The sequence below is a fragment of the Vicugna pacos genome, chromosome 18 (assembly GCF_048564905.1).
Source record: "Vicugna pacos chromosome 18, VicPac4, whole genome shotgun sequence".
NCBI classification, from domain to species: domain Eukaryota; kingdom Metazoa; phylum Chordata; class Mammalia; order Artiodactyla; family Camelidae; genus Vicugna; species Vicugna pacos.
The window spans coordinates 25,344,373-25,363,709 of record NC_133004.1 but is presented as its reverse complement, the minus strand read 5'-3'; the positions used below and the strand labels follow the sequence as shown (position 1 = coordinate 25,363,709).

Genomic DNA, 19,337 nt, shown 5'->3' with positions numbered 1-19,337 from the left:
GAGAGTGGGCCGTGTCCGCACCCCCATCCTGGGGGAAGACTTCGACCGCAGCGGCCAGCCTCTCACCGGCCCCATCCGTGGGCCAGGCGAACAGGAGACCCTGAAGAAGGCGGAAGCAGGCAGGAGGGAAGGGGCGGGGCCAGAGCTGGGAGAGGCGACCTCCTTGGGTCCACCTTGGCCCAGCCAATTCTCAGCCACATGAGGAGAAATCAGCATTAGGTGACACGGTGGTTAGGAGCATGGGCTCCGCGCCAGGCTGCCTGGGCTGGAATACAGATCCGCCTCTCACCAGCTATGCAACCTTGGGGGAGTCACTTCCCCTCTCTGTACCCCACTTCCTCAGTCCAGACAACAGTGACTTCCACAACGCTCACATCCCAGGGTGCTGGAAGCATTAGACGTAAAATGCCTGGCACGTGCTCAGTGCTTAAGAAATGGCCCTGCTACTATTCATTATTATCATCATTTAGTTATCATATAGCATCACACAGCCCTTCACCCACAGGCCTCTGCCTCGCGTACGGAGAACACAAAGTGAACCCTAAGGTGCTGTCAGGATGCCTGGGGAACTGACGAGAAACCGTGGGACAACACACGATTCGAGTTCTAGCGAAATCTTTGGCCTGTGGATGTTAAAATGTCACTTTAACGCAGGGCCGTACAGCTGTTGCATTCAGAGCACTTCATCATCTGATCTTTCATGCCATTTCTGAAGGGAAAAAAACCCACTCACTGAGCAACTACTATGTGCCACTCCCTGTTCTAGCACTAGGGATGCCCTGATGGAGTCAGCGGGCCAGAGTCTGGCTGTGACACTAGGGGGGCTGCCAATAAGGTCTTAAGATCCTGGGGTTGATCATCAAGCAGAAGGGGGTGGACCTGGGCGGCGGGTGAGGGGGGATGAGGGACGTCAGATAAGGCCCTTTTGTGCACACGGCCACATCAGACCAGCCACCTGCACACACGGAGCAGGTGGGTAAGGCTCTCTGAACTTCCTCTGCCGGGGGCAGAGCACAGGAAACCACAAGAGACTGAAAATCAGAGATCATCAGGGACCTGAAAATCTTAGTCCAGTTTAAAGACGGGGAGACAGAGCCCCTGAGAGGGCCACACCAAGGGAGATGCAGACCAAGGACCGGTCCCGAGGTATCTGACTGCAGGAAGCCTCACCGCCGCCAGACACAGCTGCCAGGCCCTGGCCAGCGGGTTCCGGCTCTGCCATTTCTCTGGGTGGGTGCTACCAGGCTGGGGTGGCTGCAGGACGCCAGTACCGAACAAACACCTGAGGACAGGGACTCAGGACAGGTGAGCTTTGATATGGAGATGAAGGGAGAGAAAAGTTCAGAGTTGGGGACATGACTCTGGAGGGGCCGGCGGGGATCTGAGAAGCCCCCACAAAGGGAGGAGTGTTTCCTGTTGGGGACAGGGTGGAGACAAAGGCGCAGAAGCTCTGGAAAGACCATCGGAGACAGAATGGTTCTGTACCAGCAACAGTAAACTGTCTTCATCAGTTCAAGGTCCACCTCCAAATCAGGCCATGTCTAAACCAGCCAAGGTTTTCAGGTTTTAGGTGGAAGGGGTCGATGAATACGCTCCCAGGGCTGCAGGGAACCTTACGTAAGAGAAGCCTCTTTACAGCAACGCCGAGCCCCTGCAGGCCCAGCTCTGGTCTCTCCCTCCTGAGCCTTAGCCCACGAAGGTCACACCCTGTCCCCCTCTTCCTCCAATTCACGCTTCATCGCCTTCTATTCAGTTCACGTTAAGTGTCACCTTGTGGGAAAAGCCTGCCCTGACGAGCCCTCCCCCACCAGGACGTGAGCTACGGGCAGGCGGGGCCCCTGTTTTGTTCACTGCTCCCAGCACAGTGCCCGGCACACAGCAGGCCCTCGGTGATACCTGCTGAATGAATGAATAAGTGTCTGTGCACGTCCTGGGAAACCCAGACAGCAGCACGGGCATGTCAGCCTCCTGGTATACAATGCACAGTGGACCATCAGTGGATGCTGCCGGCAGTACCTCGGAACTGATCCGCAGCCCACAAGGTTGGCTTCCCATTTCTGCCGGAGAGCAGCCCTGTGCTTAACAAAACAGCCAGTCTCCTCTGCCTGGCGCCCCAGGGTCTACGCGCCAGTCCCCACCCAAACCCAACAGGTAACTCCAGGACAAGGAGAAGGCTGGCCTCACAAGACCCAGGAAGGCATCAGACCTGGGGCAAAGCTCTCCGGGAACCTGCAGGAGTGTCGATGTGTTCTGTAAAACAACAAGGTGCCCCGTCAGCCTTATTATTCTTCAAGGCAAGAGGAAGTGGCATAACGTCTGCTCTGCCCTGATGCGGGCAAGGCTGAGCGCTAGCTTCCCCTAACCCACCCCGCCCAAATAACGTGAACCTTCAGGGACTCCTCCTGCTCCCCGCTGCTTCCTTGACTCAGGAGCCATAACAGAAGCACTGAGCAAACGCCGGGGGTTAGGAACGCACGGCGCAGTCACGGTCTGGCCTCTCACCCTAGGAGGAACTAGATCAACACTGCATGCTGTTGAGTCATCGGAGGATCCTGGAGAACAACTGCTACCGGGTTTGTGTCCTGTTCAATGAATTTCTGCTTTTATTTTTATTTATGCCCCCTTCCTACATTCTTTCAGGTTGTCCTCCACGATTTTTTTAAAAATAAAAATTGGAGTCTTATCGTAATCATTTTCTTCTCTTGTGTTTAACGTCCAAAGCTCATGTGCTTCTAAAATAGGCTATTAATTTTCCTCTGGGCACAGTTCTAGCCTCATCCCCTGGGTTTTGATATGAGGGATTCTCATTTCCATTAATCACCCTATAATCTGAAGTTCCAAGTTTGATTTTTCCTTTGATTTATGAGTTATTCAGAACAGTTCTGTTGGTTTGTTTAAATTTCCTAAGTGATAGCCTTTTTAGAGGCTAATTTTTAATGTATCTCTTGTTTTATGAATGAGGCCTGAAAGTCTTCTACTTTTGAAATCTGTTAGGTTTCTTTTGAGACAAATTAACTGTCAATTTTAATTAGGGTACCTTAGAACATCTAGAAAATAGTCTTTAAAAAAAAGAAGCCAACTCTTAGAATAAACACACACAGACACACACCCCTTGGAAAAGAGTTTCATACAATGCCTACCAAAAAGTTTTATCTTTTCAAAAGTAAATATCCAAACAAAGAAAGTCAACAAACTATTAAGGGGCAGGGAGACTATCAGAATCTAACGATCAAATTCCTCTGATCTAGAAATTCCCCACCCAGGAATCATACCCACAAAGGCACTGCTCAGCAGCCCCATTTTAAAGACTAAAACTGAGGCTGCCCAAGACTGAGTTAGATATACCTGGGCATGCTAGCTGCGACTGGGTTTCAATTCCACTAAACCCTTCACCACTGAATCTAATTGTCCTCCAAAAGAAATACTAAAACAGCCACCAAACGTCTTCTTGTGTTAATTACACATGGCACGATCAGAAGGCAAGATCCAAACCAACAGGACTTTACCCCCGGTAAAGTGCGCTGGCTACAAGAAGGCAGCTGACACGACTCTTTGACAAGCCCCGGAAAGAATATTAAGCCATTTGTCAGCCAGTGTCAAGCAAACCTGAAAGACAGGTGGATCCCAGGGAATCCTGGCGGTCTTCTCCCAACCCTGTCAGTGCCTCTGCCTGCAAAAGTGGGGCAGCAAATGGAAAAGGACCAGCGTTGCAGGAACCGACACAGGACCCACGCTGCTGAACAACACTGAACGCACACAAAGGCAGCGCCGCAGGGGGAACCTCTGAGCTCCACCGCTGTGGCCATGGACAATGTCTACAGTCCCCGAAGGGACATTTCAGTACACTGTTTCAATGCAAAATGACACATGCTACTGGAGGCGAGAGATCTTACCAGGGAGGTAACGCTGTATTCATCTGCTTCCCAGTAAGAAAATCAGAACAGCCAGAGATAAACACAAGTCAATCAAAGCAGAAAGTGACATCGGAAAAACTCTCCTAATTCTGCCAGACCTGTTTTGCTGCATGAAGATAAGAGGCCTTTGGACAATATGGCTTTGGTAAAAGAAATTAAATGATGGCACCATTCCCGCAAGCAACTAAAGCCGTTAACACCAGGCATGTCCCCAACACCCTTGGAGGTGCCGGGATGGAGGAACAGTAACCCATTAACGAACTGTGGTTCTAAGGATGCTCTATTTTGCAAGACTAATTACTTTTTGTGAAAGTAAGCCTTGTTCCAGAGTTTCAGCACATGACAATATCACCCAGCTTTACTCCCTAGAAGGAAAAGTCAGTCTTCCAAATTAAACTACACTTGTCAGAGCAACCCACTTTAAAATATAGGCCGGTTATTAAATCAATTCCTCTCCTACATATATACCCAACTGAAATGTTTACCAAACAATTGTTTATCAAAATGCAAGAAAGTTCACAGCAGCGCTCTGCGTCACGGCCCCAAACTGGACACTTTCCAATACACAGAATGGATACGTAATCTGTGGTGCCTTCCACAATGAAATGCAAATGGACGATTTAAAAATATGTGAAACCATATGGATCTAGAGCCAGCAAACTTTTTTGTAAAGGGCCAGACAGTACGTCTTTCAGGCCTGGTGGGCCGCACGCTCTGCGCTGAGTCTACTCAGCTCTGCAGTTAGAGCGCAAACGCGGCCACAGTCGGTCTGTGAACAAACGGATGCGGCCAGGTTCCAATAAAGCTTTATTGCCACACACGAACATGCGAATTTCACATGCTTTTCTCACGTCACAAAATATCCTTCTTGTGATTTTTCTCCCCCAATCATTTATTTCAAAATGTGAAATCTATTCTTAGCTCACATGCTATATAGAAACAGACAACGGGGCCGGATTTGGCCCGTGGGCTGTGGTTTGCCAAGTACTGATGCAATCTCATATAATCTAATCGCCCCTGGTGTTAAGGAAAACAAAGTGCATGCCCAGGAGTACAGACTACGTCATCTCATTTCTAAAAAGAGGCAAAGGTAATCTATGCGGTCAGAAGTCAGGACAAAGGTCACCCATGGAGATGGAGAGATTAGGAATGGGAATAAAGAAGATTTCTGGGGAGGAGGGAGCCGTGACGCTCTGGGCTCTGGATTGGAGTCCTGGTTCCCCGAGTGTGGCCACGTGGCTGAGCTGTACATTTATGATTTCTGCACTGTTCTGCATGCATGTTCTTCTTCAAGCAAAATTTAGCAAATTGTTAAAATCCAGGCAGCGCCATTCAATCAAATTTCAAAAACAGAAGTGTAAAGAGAACACAACCATCCAATTAAATTGGCTAGGAATCCATCACCACGGCCAGGTACCACCCAATGCTAGAGTATTTAAAACTATGTAATAATTAAGGGCAGATGTAAATCACTTTTCCTCCCGCAGTTCTTGCATTTCCTTCCAGGGCGTTTCACGGATTCAGGGATGAGGCTCCCAGAGACGCAATCAGGTTGTTTTTTCCTTGGTGTTTGCGGGAAGCAATGGTGTCCGTCTGGTCACCAGCTCCTCCTCGCATGGAGATCTGCCATCAATATTGTGACCATAAACAGCATCTGGCAGAACACGTGGCTTTCAACCTGCAGCAGACCCGGTGCTAGACCCACGCGGAGGAGGGAGGCCAGGTTTGGCTTCCGTTTGACTCTGAGAACTTGCAGTTCATTTTCCCTCAGTCAGCAGCTGAGTCTCACCAAAATGTGGGCTTGCAATTACTGCTGTGATAATTATTTTAATCCCAATCAGCAACGTATCAAAATATTACCCTGCGGATGCTACCTGGCCTCTGCAAGACTACAGATGGAGGGTAGAGGCTGCCACCCCTGTGTGCCAAGATGGTGCAGTGGGAACCTTGGTGAGGGTCCTTCCGCCACCACCAGACCACCAGCTTCAGCAGTGCCCAAGTCCACAGTCATTTCCATGCCCGCCCTCTCCTTAGAGACAGTGAGTCATGGTGTGCATTTTACCTGACAGTTTGACCTTGGGTGACCCACTCACCGCGGGGTCTCAGTGGTTCCATCGTGCAATGGGCAAACAGCGCCACCCTTCTGCAGAGCCATTCTGAAGATTTCCTCACCAGTGTCGCTTTGTTAAAACATTGTGCGCAGCACCAGCACGTGACCTGATACAAAGGCTCCCCAGCCACACAGCCTGAAGTCCAAATTCCAAGTCTACTGTCTGTGACTCGGGGCAATTCCCTACTCTCTCTATGCCCCAGGTTCCTCATCTGTGAACGCGAATAACACCACAGGTTGTTGAAATGATGGAATGACATAATCCAGGAGATGTTGCTTAGCACCGTGCTGGCACAGCGCATTTAACAGATAATAGCAATTATCATCATTATTATTATTATTATTTCGAGAGTTGTACACTCAAATCCTAACTGTGGTCTTGCAGGAAACACAAATAAGCAACGCGATTGGTGGGCTCCATGGCAAACTGGAAAGTGGGGTCCCCTGTCGGGGGGCAACCACATCTCCCCTGCCCCAAATTATTACCTTTTTGGAAATAAAGGCCAGAATTCCCACATTTTTAATAGGAACTCCAAATGAGATTTTTCTTTGAAATCACTGATTTTCAAATGTTGGCCGGCAATTTAATTTTTTTAATTAAAAAAATAAAGCCAAGGAGAAGAAAAAAGAAAGCTCTATGCAGCCATTATACCACCTGCAACCCAGATCCGACCCACAGGGAGCCCGGTTCCCTCGTCCGGTACTTTCTAGCGCCCACTTTTGTTGCAGGTATGTACCACCTGCTCACTCCAATAAACAGTTCGTGTGCTCCACGCGGTTTTTTTTTTTTTAACCCTAAAAGAAAGCCAAACAGCCGTCAGCCTCTCTGACCTAAGAGGAGCTGGTAATCAGTTCACGCCCATTTGTAAACAGACCAGTTTTTCTCTTAAGAGCCTCCCTGAGGTCATCTCCACCCTGTTCTCTGTCATCACCTCATCTAAACAAGAGGGAATCAGACGGAACAATTCAAAAACTACCCCTCAGTAGGACTACAAGAAAAGGCAGGTAATGAGGGCATTTTACACCAGGAATGGAATCTTCTGGTGACAAGCAAAAGGGGTTCTCTGTTTGTGTCTTCCATAACAGCTGCCCCTTCTGAGCTGAGGATAAAGAGAGAAAGACAATGATTAGGCTTTTATTTCAAAGAGACCATCTGCAAAGCGTGGTCCTACATTAAAAAATAAACGGAAAACAGCCACTAGTCTGGGAAGGATAAAAAGATTTCATTACATCTCTAATTCATAAAGCACCATTTCACAAGGAAAGAAGAGAAAAAGAGAGAACAACTTTTCTCTGTCTCCAAAAAAGGATGCTGAATGAGGTAACCACTGTGTTCCTTGATCCTTCTAATCTGGTTTTAATACTATCCTTAAATAATGTATACATTAGCTCTCCATTACCAGCAACATTTGTTTATTTTATTAACGTGAGTCTGGTTGAGCACAAAGACTTTGTGAAATTACCATGCCGTCCTTGGGCACTGTTTTTATTGCTTCCCCTCTTGCTCATTAGAAAATGATTAGTTGTCTCCACTGCCCTTTTTGAATTGCTGTTCCAGTTGTGCCGCAGTTCTGTTACCCTGGTTCTGAATAGAGACTCTTGGTTCAGGCTTAAGTTAATGGAGTCATTACGGGCCCATGTGGGGACCCATTCATCGTGGCTAATTCCTGTGCAACGCACGGGGGACTCGAGTACAAAGAGACAATGTGGACCAGAAGCTCGGTGTGAATCCGAGAGGTGCACATGAAGGGTCCAGACCCACGTCCATAAGACGGACTTGGGGGGGCCCATAATTGTAGAAAGAAAGCAGACAGCAGCCCAGAACATCAGAGAAGGCCCACGACGGGGCCAAACACATCCAGAGCACAGTTCCTCCTCGGGTCTAAATTAAATCCTTCCCACGTGACCTTCAGAACAAAACAACCACCCAGCTGTTCACCAGAAGCACGGAGCATCTTCAAACTGGTTAAGCCAACGTGTACCAAACCTTGGCCGTTCCACCGCCTCCCTGTCAGTCAGACATCTAATCAAGGTCATGATTAGCATTAGAATTAGAGTTTTAGATACTAGGATTTACGCATATTCACTCTGTTAACTAGCTTCTTTTACTTAAATGCCACTTTCCTCGCAGGCTGGACTGTAAGAGCCCGGACATGGTCCTTCTGATTGGCTGGCTACACTTATCTATTTTCCTAATATACATTTAAGGGCATACACAGCTGTCACAAGTTTCAAAACAACGTTCCACCCAAGAAGCAGGGGACGGGTGCGTCTGGGAGGTCAGAGGTGCCCTGCTCCTTGTTTCTGGGTGTGGGTTATTTAGGTGTGTTCAGTTCATGAAAGTTCATCAAGCTGTACGTTTAGAATAACATGCACGGTTGCATATATATTTTTTGGTTAAAAAAACACCAAATAACAATATAGGCAAAAGTTAAATAAACAAATTTTGTACAGATATGAATAGAAATGCTTTATTAAAAGCTGCTATGTAAGAGACTGTTTGCCCACGTAGCACCTGCAATCACCAATGCACTGGAGTCCGTGTGCGTTCCACACTTGGGATTCCGGGGGTTAGTCTGGGGTTCTTCTGGCAAAAGACGTCCCTCCAAAATAAGTCCTCAATCAAAAATAAATAAAATTAATCCACCTCTTCAAAAATGAACCCTCATCCACAGCCTCTTATCTTCTCTCAGCATGCCAACCGTAGGTCACTGCATTTGTAACAATTTGATATTTTTAAAAATTTTTGCCTGTTTGGGGGTCATCCTGCTTCCAGACCATAAACCCCACGAGGGCAGGACACAGCTGTCTCCCCCTCCTCAATACTCTGCAGTGCCTGGTACACAGCAGGCGCTCAAACACTCCCTGTTGAATTTCACTCATTCTCTCCTCGTCCCCCAGGGATTCCGAGGCAACGGGAGGGGAGCACCGCCAACTGGTGTGACTGCACCCACATTCCTCTGCGCCAAGATGGGAGCCCCATCTCATATTCATGCGGGGTTTCTCAGCCCCAAAGAGCTTTCTCATCTGTTCATCAAATGACATCCTCACCACTCAGGGAGCACGTGGGCTTATGAGAAACACCTGGCAGAAATGCGAAAAAGGCACAAAGAGATGAAAGTCAGGCTTCATCCCTGACCAAGGCAGGACCTGAGCCAAGATGCTCTAGAATGTTCCACGCTTCCAGCCCCCACCCCCACCCCCTGCCAGCTCCCTGACAACTTACAACATCCCAGCACATGTTACCGGGGGCAAGGTGGTGAGGAGTACAGAAAAGGGAAGGCAGATGATTCAAAACAGCACATCACCACACCCCCAACGGAGGGCACACCAGCTGACCGAAGTGCAGAATGCACGATTCTATTTTTGCTGAGGACACCGCCTGCGCCATAGCCTAACGCCTACAAGGATCTGCACGTTCTGGGTTTACACCAAACAGCGGCAGGGAGGGAGGAAGGAAACCTCCATCGCGCCCGGGGAAGGCACAAGCGGTCAAGGTGGAGCCGTGCTGTGAGCGACCCACACAGGGAGCCCTGTCAAGTGACCACAGATACTTATTTCCAGCTCATCACAGTGAACATGGAGCTCCTCCAAGCAGACGCTGCACACTTAACAGCCCAAAGGGCCCAGACACGTGTCACAGATGAAGAGCTCTTGGCGGACTCTCGGGAACCTGAGGGATCAGTGGGCAGTGGGAAAGAGAGTGGCCCCGTGCTGCCAGATCTTGGGACTTTTTACAGGCTTTTCGAACATCCATGTTGTCTTCTATCCTAATTCTTGCAACGTGGTTTCTTTTGATCTTTACAAACTGTGTGGGCCAAACAAAACCTACCCACACGCCATGAACGCGAGGGCATGTCTTGCAAACATCCCTTGTGGTGAGACTGCATCAGGAAGGAGGAAGGGAAAGCAGCGACCTCAAGCCAGGGCGGCGCCTCACTGCCAAACCCTTCCAGGTAGGAAGGTCCCCATGTCGCAGGGGAGGGAACAGAGGCCCGCGGAGGTGAAGGAACATGTCCAGGTCACAGAGAGATGAACGGCAGAGCACTGCTCCCCCAAACCAAGCTACGTGACGTGCCTCCCCGGCCCCATGGCCTCCAACCACCTGCTCCCCTCGCAAGCCTAGTCTCCGGGCTCCTTATTCAGCTAGAACACGATGAGCTTGAATCCCATGGATGGAATGGTCCACGTCCCAAGTCCAACAGTTTTGGGGGCGGTGAGAGACTTGAGGGCTTCCAGGACCCTGAATCGCACTATTCTTGGCCCCCACCTGTGAGGCGGAGAGAAAGAGCACATTTCTCTTGCGTCCAAGAAGCCACTGTGGGGTGAACTGGGCTAGGATGGGGGAGCAACCTGTCTGTTGATGGGCTGGTCCTCCCTGAAGGCAGGGGCACACCCGTCCTGTTCACAAGGGCAGCCCCAGTGCTGGGCACTGCTGGAGTGGAGGGTGGAGGATGGATGGATAGATGGATGGATGGGTGAGTGGGTGGACATATGGACAGATAGATGGATGCATGGACAGGAGGCAGGGAGAAAGGGCGGGGGGTGAGGGACATGGGACTTGCTGATTCTGAACTGGGTAGAGACCAGAACACAACACCTGGAGTCACCACCAACCTTCAATTCCTAGTCTGGCTGCCTCTTAGCTCTTTAACTTTCATCCAGCTTCCTGCCTTGTTTTTATTATTTGTAACCAGTAAAACAGAGATGAAACTTAAAAGCCCTTAACTTGAAGGATGTTGTAAGGATTCAGTGAGATCATGGCCTTCCAGCACTTCCACAGGGTCCAGAGCAAGGTAAGCCTCCGATAAAGAGAAATCCTCCTCGTCTCCCGCGCCACCATCAGAACCACAGCTAACAGTGTCTGTACCCCTTGGGGAGGGGACGTTTGCATCCATTTCTCCGCCCCATTAGCTCAACTCCTACGGGCTTATACCATGTGACTCGTGGCCAAGGATTACAGCAACGCATCCCCTGGGAGGAGAGACACTTGTCACCAGTATCCACAGACACATTAGCCTAGATTAGATGCCCGGATAAGCCAGCAGTCACCTGGCTGGGACAAATCAGGCTGGAGACAGAACAAATCCATTCTGCTGGCCTCAGAGGGCCCTGAAAGGGGAGCTCTTCCCCTTCCCCTCACAGGCTCAAGAATGCTCTTAGGATCCCACCGCGTACCCATCCGGCCAGGTGTCTGGGCTCCCAGGCCCGGATACTAATAATGCCTGTCTCCCTGCTCACTGCAGCGCGGACAGCCCCGTCGCTGCCACCTTCTTTGTAAAGTCTCCGGCTTTGAGTGGGGGAGGGGGCACCCCTAACCACAGGAATCAGAAGGGCACAACTTGTTGAGTATCTGCAGGCAAATGGGCAGTTTCTGTTGCAGGCGGAAGGAAGGAAGTACCCACAAGACAATCGGCCGGTGTGTTCGTAGAGATACCTCCCTGCTTCACCCAGGCTCTTAGGGGCAAGTCATGGGGTCCCCCAGAGAGAACAGCAGAGCTGCAGGAGGCCTGCCGATGGCCAAGGAAGCTGGCATAGCACCTCCCCCCGCCCCCCCCCCCCCGCCGCCGGCTAGAGGGAGCCGAACTCCAAACGCCTTTCTCTGCCAACTCAGCAGTTCAAGTTCAATTATTCCCTAGTATGCACGATGCGTTTTTCACTAAAGGGTGATATCTTCTTTTCCTGGCCCATAAAATCCTGTCCTTGGGGCTGGACATCGTGACCAAATCAATTACCTATGCGCCTCCTGAAATGAGCTCTGTGGTTCCCAGGTTGGGGACCCTCACAAGACACTTACAAGAGGGAGACTGTGAAACAGAACCATTGAGAGCACAGGCTGCCTGGGTTCAAACCTCAGCTCTGCCGTTTACACCGTGAACCTTGCGAAAGCTGCTTAAGCGCCCTCTGCCTCAGTTTCCCCACTGACGCATGAGGTTTAAGTGAGCTAATAATTATAAGACACCCCCAACAGGGCCTGGTTATATTAAACCCCGTGACTGTTGGCTGTTGAAACATCAGAGTACAATCCTTGAAGGAATAAGTGAGTTAACGCACAAGAAGGACTAAACAGTGCCTGGCAAGTCAAAACTGCTACACGGGCGTTAGGAGGGTTATTATGATTGCCCTTCTCTGTGTCTCATTATTTACGGGTCTGAGTCAAGGAAAACTGCATACCTGCTCCTTTTCAAGGCTTGGCACATTTTTGGGAATATGCAGCAAGACATGAGAAAAAAATGGTATGAAGATTTTCGGGAATGATCTGGCTGTGACATTAAGGGTTTTTCACAGAACGGCCCAGACAAGGCAGTCTGAAATCTGGACGTTGTCAACAGTTATGGGGCAGTCCTGGACCCCAGCTCTGCTGCTCCCCAGCACTGTGATCTTAGTGAGCAAGCTGCTTCCTCGCTCTTGAGCCTCAGTGTCCTCATTTGTGAAATGGGGACAGCAACAGTTCTATCTCATCAGAGTTGAGAAAATTCATTGAGACACTGAGGTAAAATCTGCAAAGCCCTCATTATCCCTGCCACATAACTGGTATTCATAAGACCATCAATTCCTAACCAGGTATCCTCTGTCTCAATTTTGTATGTAACCCCTTCCTCCATCTCAAATTATTTTTTGTGTGTGTGAACAATTAATAACATCATATCTGCAAAACGCCTACAGGATGCCTGGCATACAGCTGGCACTCAATAAATGTTAGTGTTCCTCCCTGTTACATTCCATCCTGTTCCAAGGCTGACACACGCAAGAGTTGGATGCATTCTATTGCCTTGGATTGCACTCAAACCCTACTTGGCTTGGGAAAACGAATAATTGCGAAAATTTGCTTATTTTCAAACATACTGAGAGTTTCTTTTTAAGAACAACAGCTCACATCTGAGCACTTATTATCTGCCAGGCGCCAACTGGCTCACACATATTATTACAGCTCATCCTCACGCAATGCTGCAAGGTGGCCCTGATTTCCAGAGGAACAAAATGAGAACGACTTATCCAAGATCTCGGAGCCAGAAGAGAGCAGAGCCGGCATCTGACCCCGGCTCGGGCGGACCTGAGGATATCTAACTGTGGCCTCTCTCGTTTGTGCTGGGACCTGGCACAAGCTCCCTGTGACTTTTCTCCTGTTCCCACACCCCTTTCTTTGAACTTGGGTTTTGCTGAGGTTGGGTTTGAATTTTATTTATTTTTTAAATTTTCCCCGAAGTGTTTTCTCTTGGTTCTAGTAGACAGGGACTAGGGGCCATAGAAACAGGAGACACAAAGGGAACAAAGGGGAGAGTTACCCTAAGTGCCAAGTCTTGGGGCAGCAGTAACCAGAAGCTAGAGACCAGGTCAGCCCTTACCCTGTGCGGGCTAGTCATGTCCACAGCCTGAATTTTCGTCTTTCTGCATTGAGATTTATGGCCCCACGGGTCATAAATAGCTCTGGGTGGGAGGAAGACCTTTACTATAGAGATCTCCTTAAGGATATTTTATTTTCTGGGGAAATACATACACACACACACACGCACACAACAATGTCAGGTATCTGCTCTAACTCAGCATAATTTCCTTTTCTATTAAGACCATGGATCAAAGTTGAGCAATCCTCACCAAACAGGAACTTAGGCCTTGGCTTCCTATTTGCAAAACAGCACTTGTCACTCAACCTTCTGGAAGATTTAAAAAAAAAAACAAACTGATAAACTAGAAAGAATGTCTAAACTGTAAGAAGACTGGAAGGAAAGCGAATATATATGTATTTATATACATGAAATATATCTATGCATATCATCATTTCTACTTTTATTTATCTATTTTATTTAACAGTTTCCAGTACATGATCAAGCAGATGGCAACTTGTACAGTAAGATAAATATTGTTCAGTGATGCATATTTCTGTAGACAAAGTGTAATGCGTTGCTCAAGCAAAATAAAACTCCATTGAGGGTGTGAGAAAAAGGAACCATCAATAAAATACCCTCCTGTTCCCTCTGGTCTTGAAACATTTGGCTAGAAAGAAAAGCTACGCCTTGGAGGCTGTTAGAACCAGAGGCGATCCGGATACAGAGAACCAATTTTTCAAAGTCACTGCCAATGTCTGAAAAAGTCCTGAGTTATCTGAGTAATGTGAAGTATGAGGAATTTCTGCAGAAAAATCAACATTTCAAAGGGGTCAGACGATACAGAAACCCATTCTACTTTAAGAGTGAGTGTGTGTGTGTGTGTGTGTGTGTGTCAGGTCAATAAAAAAGTAGGTTTCTTAAATGAAACATACTGAATAATAGTTTATCTAAGGGCACAAGCAATAAATGTGAAGACTTCGGAGGATCACTGGAGGCGAAGGGAAAGAAAATAAACATGCGTTGCATTAACACACGGCTCTCTTCTATTCTCTCCAAAATCTAATCAGAACCTGTCGTGTGATCTTTCTGACACTCTGCTCAATATTTTCCCTCCCTTTAAAAGTGAGCCATCTGTTTCTTTCATTCTGAGATGACAAGAAAACCCACAGCTTCCTGGAGACCCAGTGAGGGCCTGAGTGTCATGGCCACAAAACTCAGCTGCAGTCACCCAGCAATTCTGCCACGTAAAGCTCTGCGAGGGAAAGGGGGGCCTGCAAAGCTTTTCTGGGGATGCCCGTCCGGCGAACACCCGCAGGCACCCTGTCTCTTGAGAAACTGGGTGTTTCTTCTTGGCTTCTTAAAATGCACCCAAAATACAATCAGGTCCACCCACTGGGGTACAGGTCCCCAAACATCGAAGGTGCAAGCGAAGCAGCTCTGAGAGGGCGGCACAAGGAAGCAGTGAGGTCTGGTGTAGAAACTACTCCAGACACCATGCCTGCCTGATACCCTCCGGGACACACCCACCACCGCCACCAGGGCCGCAGAGTCGACTCTGCATCCAGAAACCGCCACTGCCCACCCCACCCCCGCTCTCCACCGAGCACAGAGATGAAGTGTCACCTCCCGAGTATGTGCCTCACCAGCTTGTTACGAGAGCCGACTGGAAAATCACAGGGGTCATTTTTATTTTTATGCCTCACTCCTGAATCTCCCTCCAAAGCACCACGCGCTGGCAGCCTCGGCAGGGGCCACAAACAAACCGCACGTTCCGAGGGCCTCGGGGGCCTGCCAAACGGTCTGGTCCTCTCCCAGCCTGCAACCGAAGCTCGGGCGACACTGGACTTTGGGAACAGCCTGCCCCCTTCTGGTCTCCTTGAGCGCCACGGACAGGCAGGGGCTGGGTGGGCACAGCTAGGGAAGGACAGACACCCCCATCTCCACCCAGCACCTCTGTACTGTGATTTCAGGATAGAACAGGGCACGGGGTAGATGTCGGGGAAGGGAAAAGAGGGGAGACAGACAAACAGACAAAATAAAGTTCAAGTCCAGGAGCGACAACAGTGAACAAGAGCATGGTAAACAACCACGAAGAAGGGAGGAGAACAGGGGAAAAAAATATCTATCTATCTATCTATATATATGGCTATACCAGAAGGTGAAGAAACTGAGATGCTGGGAGGTGTGAGGGGGGCAGTCACTAAACTTGCAGAGTTTCAGGAAAGAGAAGCAATCTGCTCCCGGCACTGACATCCCAAAAGGAATAAGAGGAAAACAGCATTGCTCCCAACTATCTTCCCAACCGCAAACCTCTCTGTGGCCGAGCTGGGAGATGAGAGAGTCAGACACAGAACAGAACGCATGAAGAGCAAGTGTGGACGGAATACTCAGAATGTCAGGGACCCGGTAAGAAATCAGCCAACCAGGCCGCCTTCTTTTTCTCCACTTATTTCAACAGGTGGGATTTGCACCAAAAAGGCACCTCCTGGCGCCCCCCACCTGAACCCCAGACGCAAAGGCTACAGTAAGCCCTCTGCCACCCTGTCTACCCTGCGTGTTTCCACACTGGGTTAGCAGCGCACGTCCTGAACCCCTTCCCACCCCACCTCCCTGAAGGGCTCTGAATCCAGAAAGAACTTCTAATTGCATTTCTGCCCAAACATATCACTACCCACTCCTGGAGTTCAAAGGCAGTACCTGAGAGCACCCTTTGCTATAAGTAAGAGGCATTCAGAATGTTCTGGTTCTCCATCAGGAATCTCACTCCACTCTCCTCCCCGCAGAGGAGGGACAGACGTCTCCCTGCTACCCACACAGACCAGCCTGCAACATGAAATGCCATCGCATCACATCTTGGGCTGGCTCAGCACACAGGCACAAAGAGCTGCGCTCTGGCAAAGAGGGTCGCCTTGACTCCAAAAAAGTTTGGCAGATCAAAGAACATCATGCTGTGTCTGAAGGTAGCCTTCAGTGAGGGCTCCTAAAGTGACAAATGAGAGAGACATGCATAAGATCCTGAAACTAACCACTAGTGTCTAATGTCCCCAAGGACTGGGAGAAGCCCTGTAAGCAAGCAGCATGACGAAGATACAGACAGACACACAGCACGCTGTTATGCCTCGAGACAGACACTCACACCCACAGGGTTCTGAGACCCCGACCTGAAGTTGGGGACTCTGACCTGCGCCGTGTGCTCCCAGCTCAGTGGGAAAGGCAAGGTAGCCCAAAGAAGGTGTGAAAGGCACTCCCTGAGAAGTTGGGGACAGGGTAGGAAGACACCCAGAGGGCCCCAGAAGATCTGCAGAAGGAACAGTTTCAGAGCCTGGACTGTTCACACCCACGGGGTCAAAGTAAACCCACCCGAGAGCCTAAGTCCTGGTGGTGTGATCCGACACCCTGCTGGTGACAAGAATCAGCCACACACAGGAGAGAGCCAGACACAACCACCTGGAAGGGGCCATGCCCTGACAGCAGAGAGCAGGGCGAGGAAAGTCAGAGAGGGCACGAGCAGAGGGCAAGGCTGGACATGGAAAGGGTAGAGACGGGCGTCTCAGACATCCAGGGACGGAAGACAGGAGGCTCAAAGTAAGACCAGGCACCCAAGACTGAGTCTTGATTCCGGCGCACAGCTGAGGACTTGGGACACTGATCCCAGACCCCCTCTCAGGCCAGGCAAAGACAACGACAATGAGGCGGCAAGCGGAGAACTGGGTTGAGTGCACTCAGCTCGGCAAAAACCAAAGAGATGCGGTGAGCATCACACCCCTGAGCAGCGGCTGAAGATCCACGCACTCAGGCAGGGAGCGAGACACCAACACCCACATGCATCGAGCAAGTCGGGGTGCCCAGCGAGAGTGAAGGGGAACAGGAACCCAGCCAGGCTCCGGTCACCCCCAAAGCGCCTCCTCCGGAGATAACTTCCCCAGACCCCAAGGGGGCAGTCCTCAGACTCGGGATGGGCCAGCCCTCGGCCCCTGATCCTGGGCAGAGACCTCACCCCGGATTACAGGGGAAAGAGATGGGGAGCCAGTAGGCTTGCGGAGTCCCAGTCTGATGAGCCGGGTTCAAGGGCTGGGGGGGCGTGGGGTCGGGGCCGCCTGCCTCCCTCCCTCCCTCCCTCCGGGACGAGAGCCGAAAGGGTATCTTACCAGCGCCCGCGCGGCCAGTGCCCCTCGGCTGGCCGGCTGCTGCTCACGGGGTGCTCCGGGGCCGCCTGCCCGCGCCCGCGCCGGGGGCCCCCGTCCTCCGCCGCCGCCGCCGCGGCCGCCGCCTCCTCCTCCTCCCCCTCGGGCTGCAGCGGGCTCGGCGGGCAGGTCCCGGCGCTCGCGGCGTGGGGCCGGGGCCGGGGGCGGCTGCTCCGCGCCGCCGGCCGCTGCACCCCCGCGCCGCTCCCCGGCCCCGGAGTCGAGGCTGCTGAAATTCCACACGACCAGCGTCTGCAGCAGAAGCACCGTGAGCGCCGCGAGCAGCGCCGAGTGCGAGCGCCGGGCCAGCCTCCGGGCGCACGGCGCCGCCACCATCTTCGGAGCGCGGCGGGCGAGCGGGGCGCGGGGACCCCGGGCGCTCCGGGCCGCCCCCGCGCTCCCCGCGGCTCCCGCGGCCGCCGCGGCCGCTCGGGCTCCCGCTCGGGCTGCCGCCGCCGCCGCCGCCGCCGCCTCGGCTCGCCGCTGCTCCTCCTCCACCGCCGCCGCCGCCGCCGCCGCCGCCGCCTCCACCGCCGCGGCGCGGAGTTTTCAGACGGGCAGGGACCCGGACGTCACCAGGAGGAGGGGAAGGCGGGGAGGCGGGGAGGCGGAGGCCGCGGAGGGGGGCGGCGGGCGCGCGCGCTCGGGCGAGGCGCGCGGAGAGGGCGGGGGCCTAGCCCGCGGGGCTCCCCCTCCCCGCACTCCCTCCCGCGGCCCGCGGACGCGGGGGATGGGGAAGGGGCTGGGGGGACGCGGGCAGTGGGGAGGGGCGGGGCCTGGGGGCGGAGCGAGGGCGCAGAAAGGAGGGAGAGGAAGGGGGTGGGGGCCCACAGAGCGGACCGCCGCCCGCCAGGACCCGAGGTGGAGCGGGGTGGGGGGAAGGGGGACAGTTCCCGCGGCGGAGAAGACGGGGTGAGGGCAGAAAAGCAGGGGTAGCTTTGGGTGAGGGTGGGCCCGCTCATTATCAAGGTGGGGTCGGGAAGCTCTGGGGGTCCTGAGATCCTGCCTTCCATGTGGGAAGCAAGCATGAGGCGGCTGAGTGGAGCGGGCTCCTCGCCCTGGAGTTTGCGGTACTGGTGCCTTGTGTGGATGGGCAGAGAGACTGCTTGGCAGGTGAAAGACGCGAGAAACGTGTCATGAGCGTCAGAGCCAGGGAAGGGTCTCACGCAGCGGATCCCTGGATCCCTGGCTTGCAGGGGCGGGGGAGCAGGCTACAAATGAGTCTCTGGGAGTGACTCCTGAGTCACACCCCACCCCCTAGTGCCAACGAAGTCCTAAATGCTTCATTGAGTCAGTTCTCTGATCCCTAAGGACGAACAAGCCAAGAAGACTTCCAAACCCAGTTGGCAAGCGAGTGCTTTGTGGGGAAAGGGAGACCCAGTGCAGTTTCTCAACTCTCATAGGCTGCAAGCCCCAAAGTCTGGCCCCAGCCTTCTACCAACTCCTTCTTCTCATCCACCCTGAAGCCTGCCTTCCTGACTGCACAGGGCTCAGCTCCTGGAGGAACTGGGTCTTCCCTGGTAAGGTGGAGTTCTTTCCCATGAGGGCTGGACTGTCCCTGTGACCTTGAGCCAGGAGGACTCCTCCCTGGGCCAGAGCTGCCTCCTCTGTCAAGGGGGGTTAACGCTGAGGATCCCAACGGACTCAAGTTTCCTCGCCAGCCTTGTCTGACTCAGTCTTTCCAGTCTTTCCCTCCCGTGTCCTCTTGCCCAGCAGCCTTGAACACATGGTGAGCGGATGGAGGGAGTGGGTATCCCAGATGGGACTTGGCACTGTCGGAATACAATAGGAGATCAAATCC

General features: G+C 51.8%; 1 protein-coding gene across 1 annotated transcript in view; it reads right to left on the bottom strand.

Moving 5' to 3' along the window:
- XYLT1 (xylosyltransferase 1) overlaps nt 1-18,053 on the bottom strand; it is a 287,011-nt gene extending 268,958 nt beyond the window's left edge. The window contains exon 1 of the mRNA XM_072942672.1: nt 17,501-18,053. Coding sequence (XP_072798773.1) covers nt 17,501-17,872 — 372 coding nt within the window. The 5' untranslated portion in view covers nt 17,873-18,053. The remainder of the gene's footprint in view (nt 1-17,500) is intronic.
- Nucleotides 18,054-19,337: the final 1,284 nt, after the last annotated feature.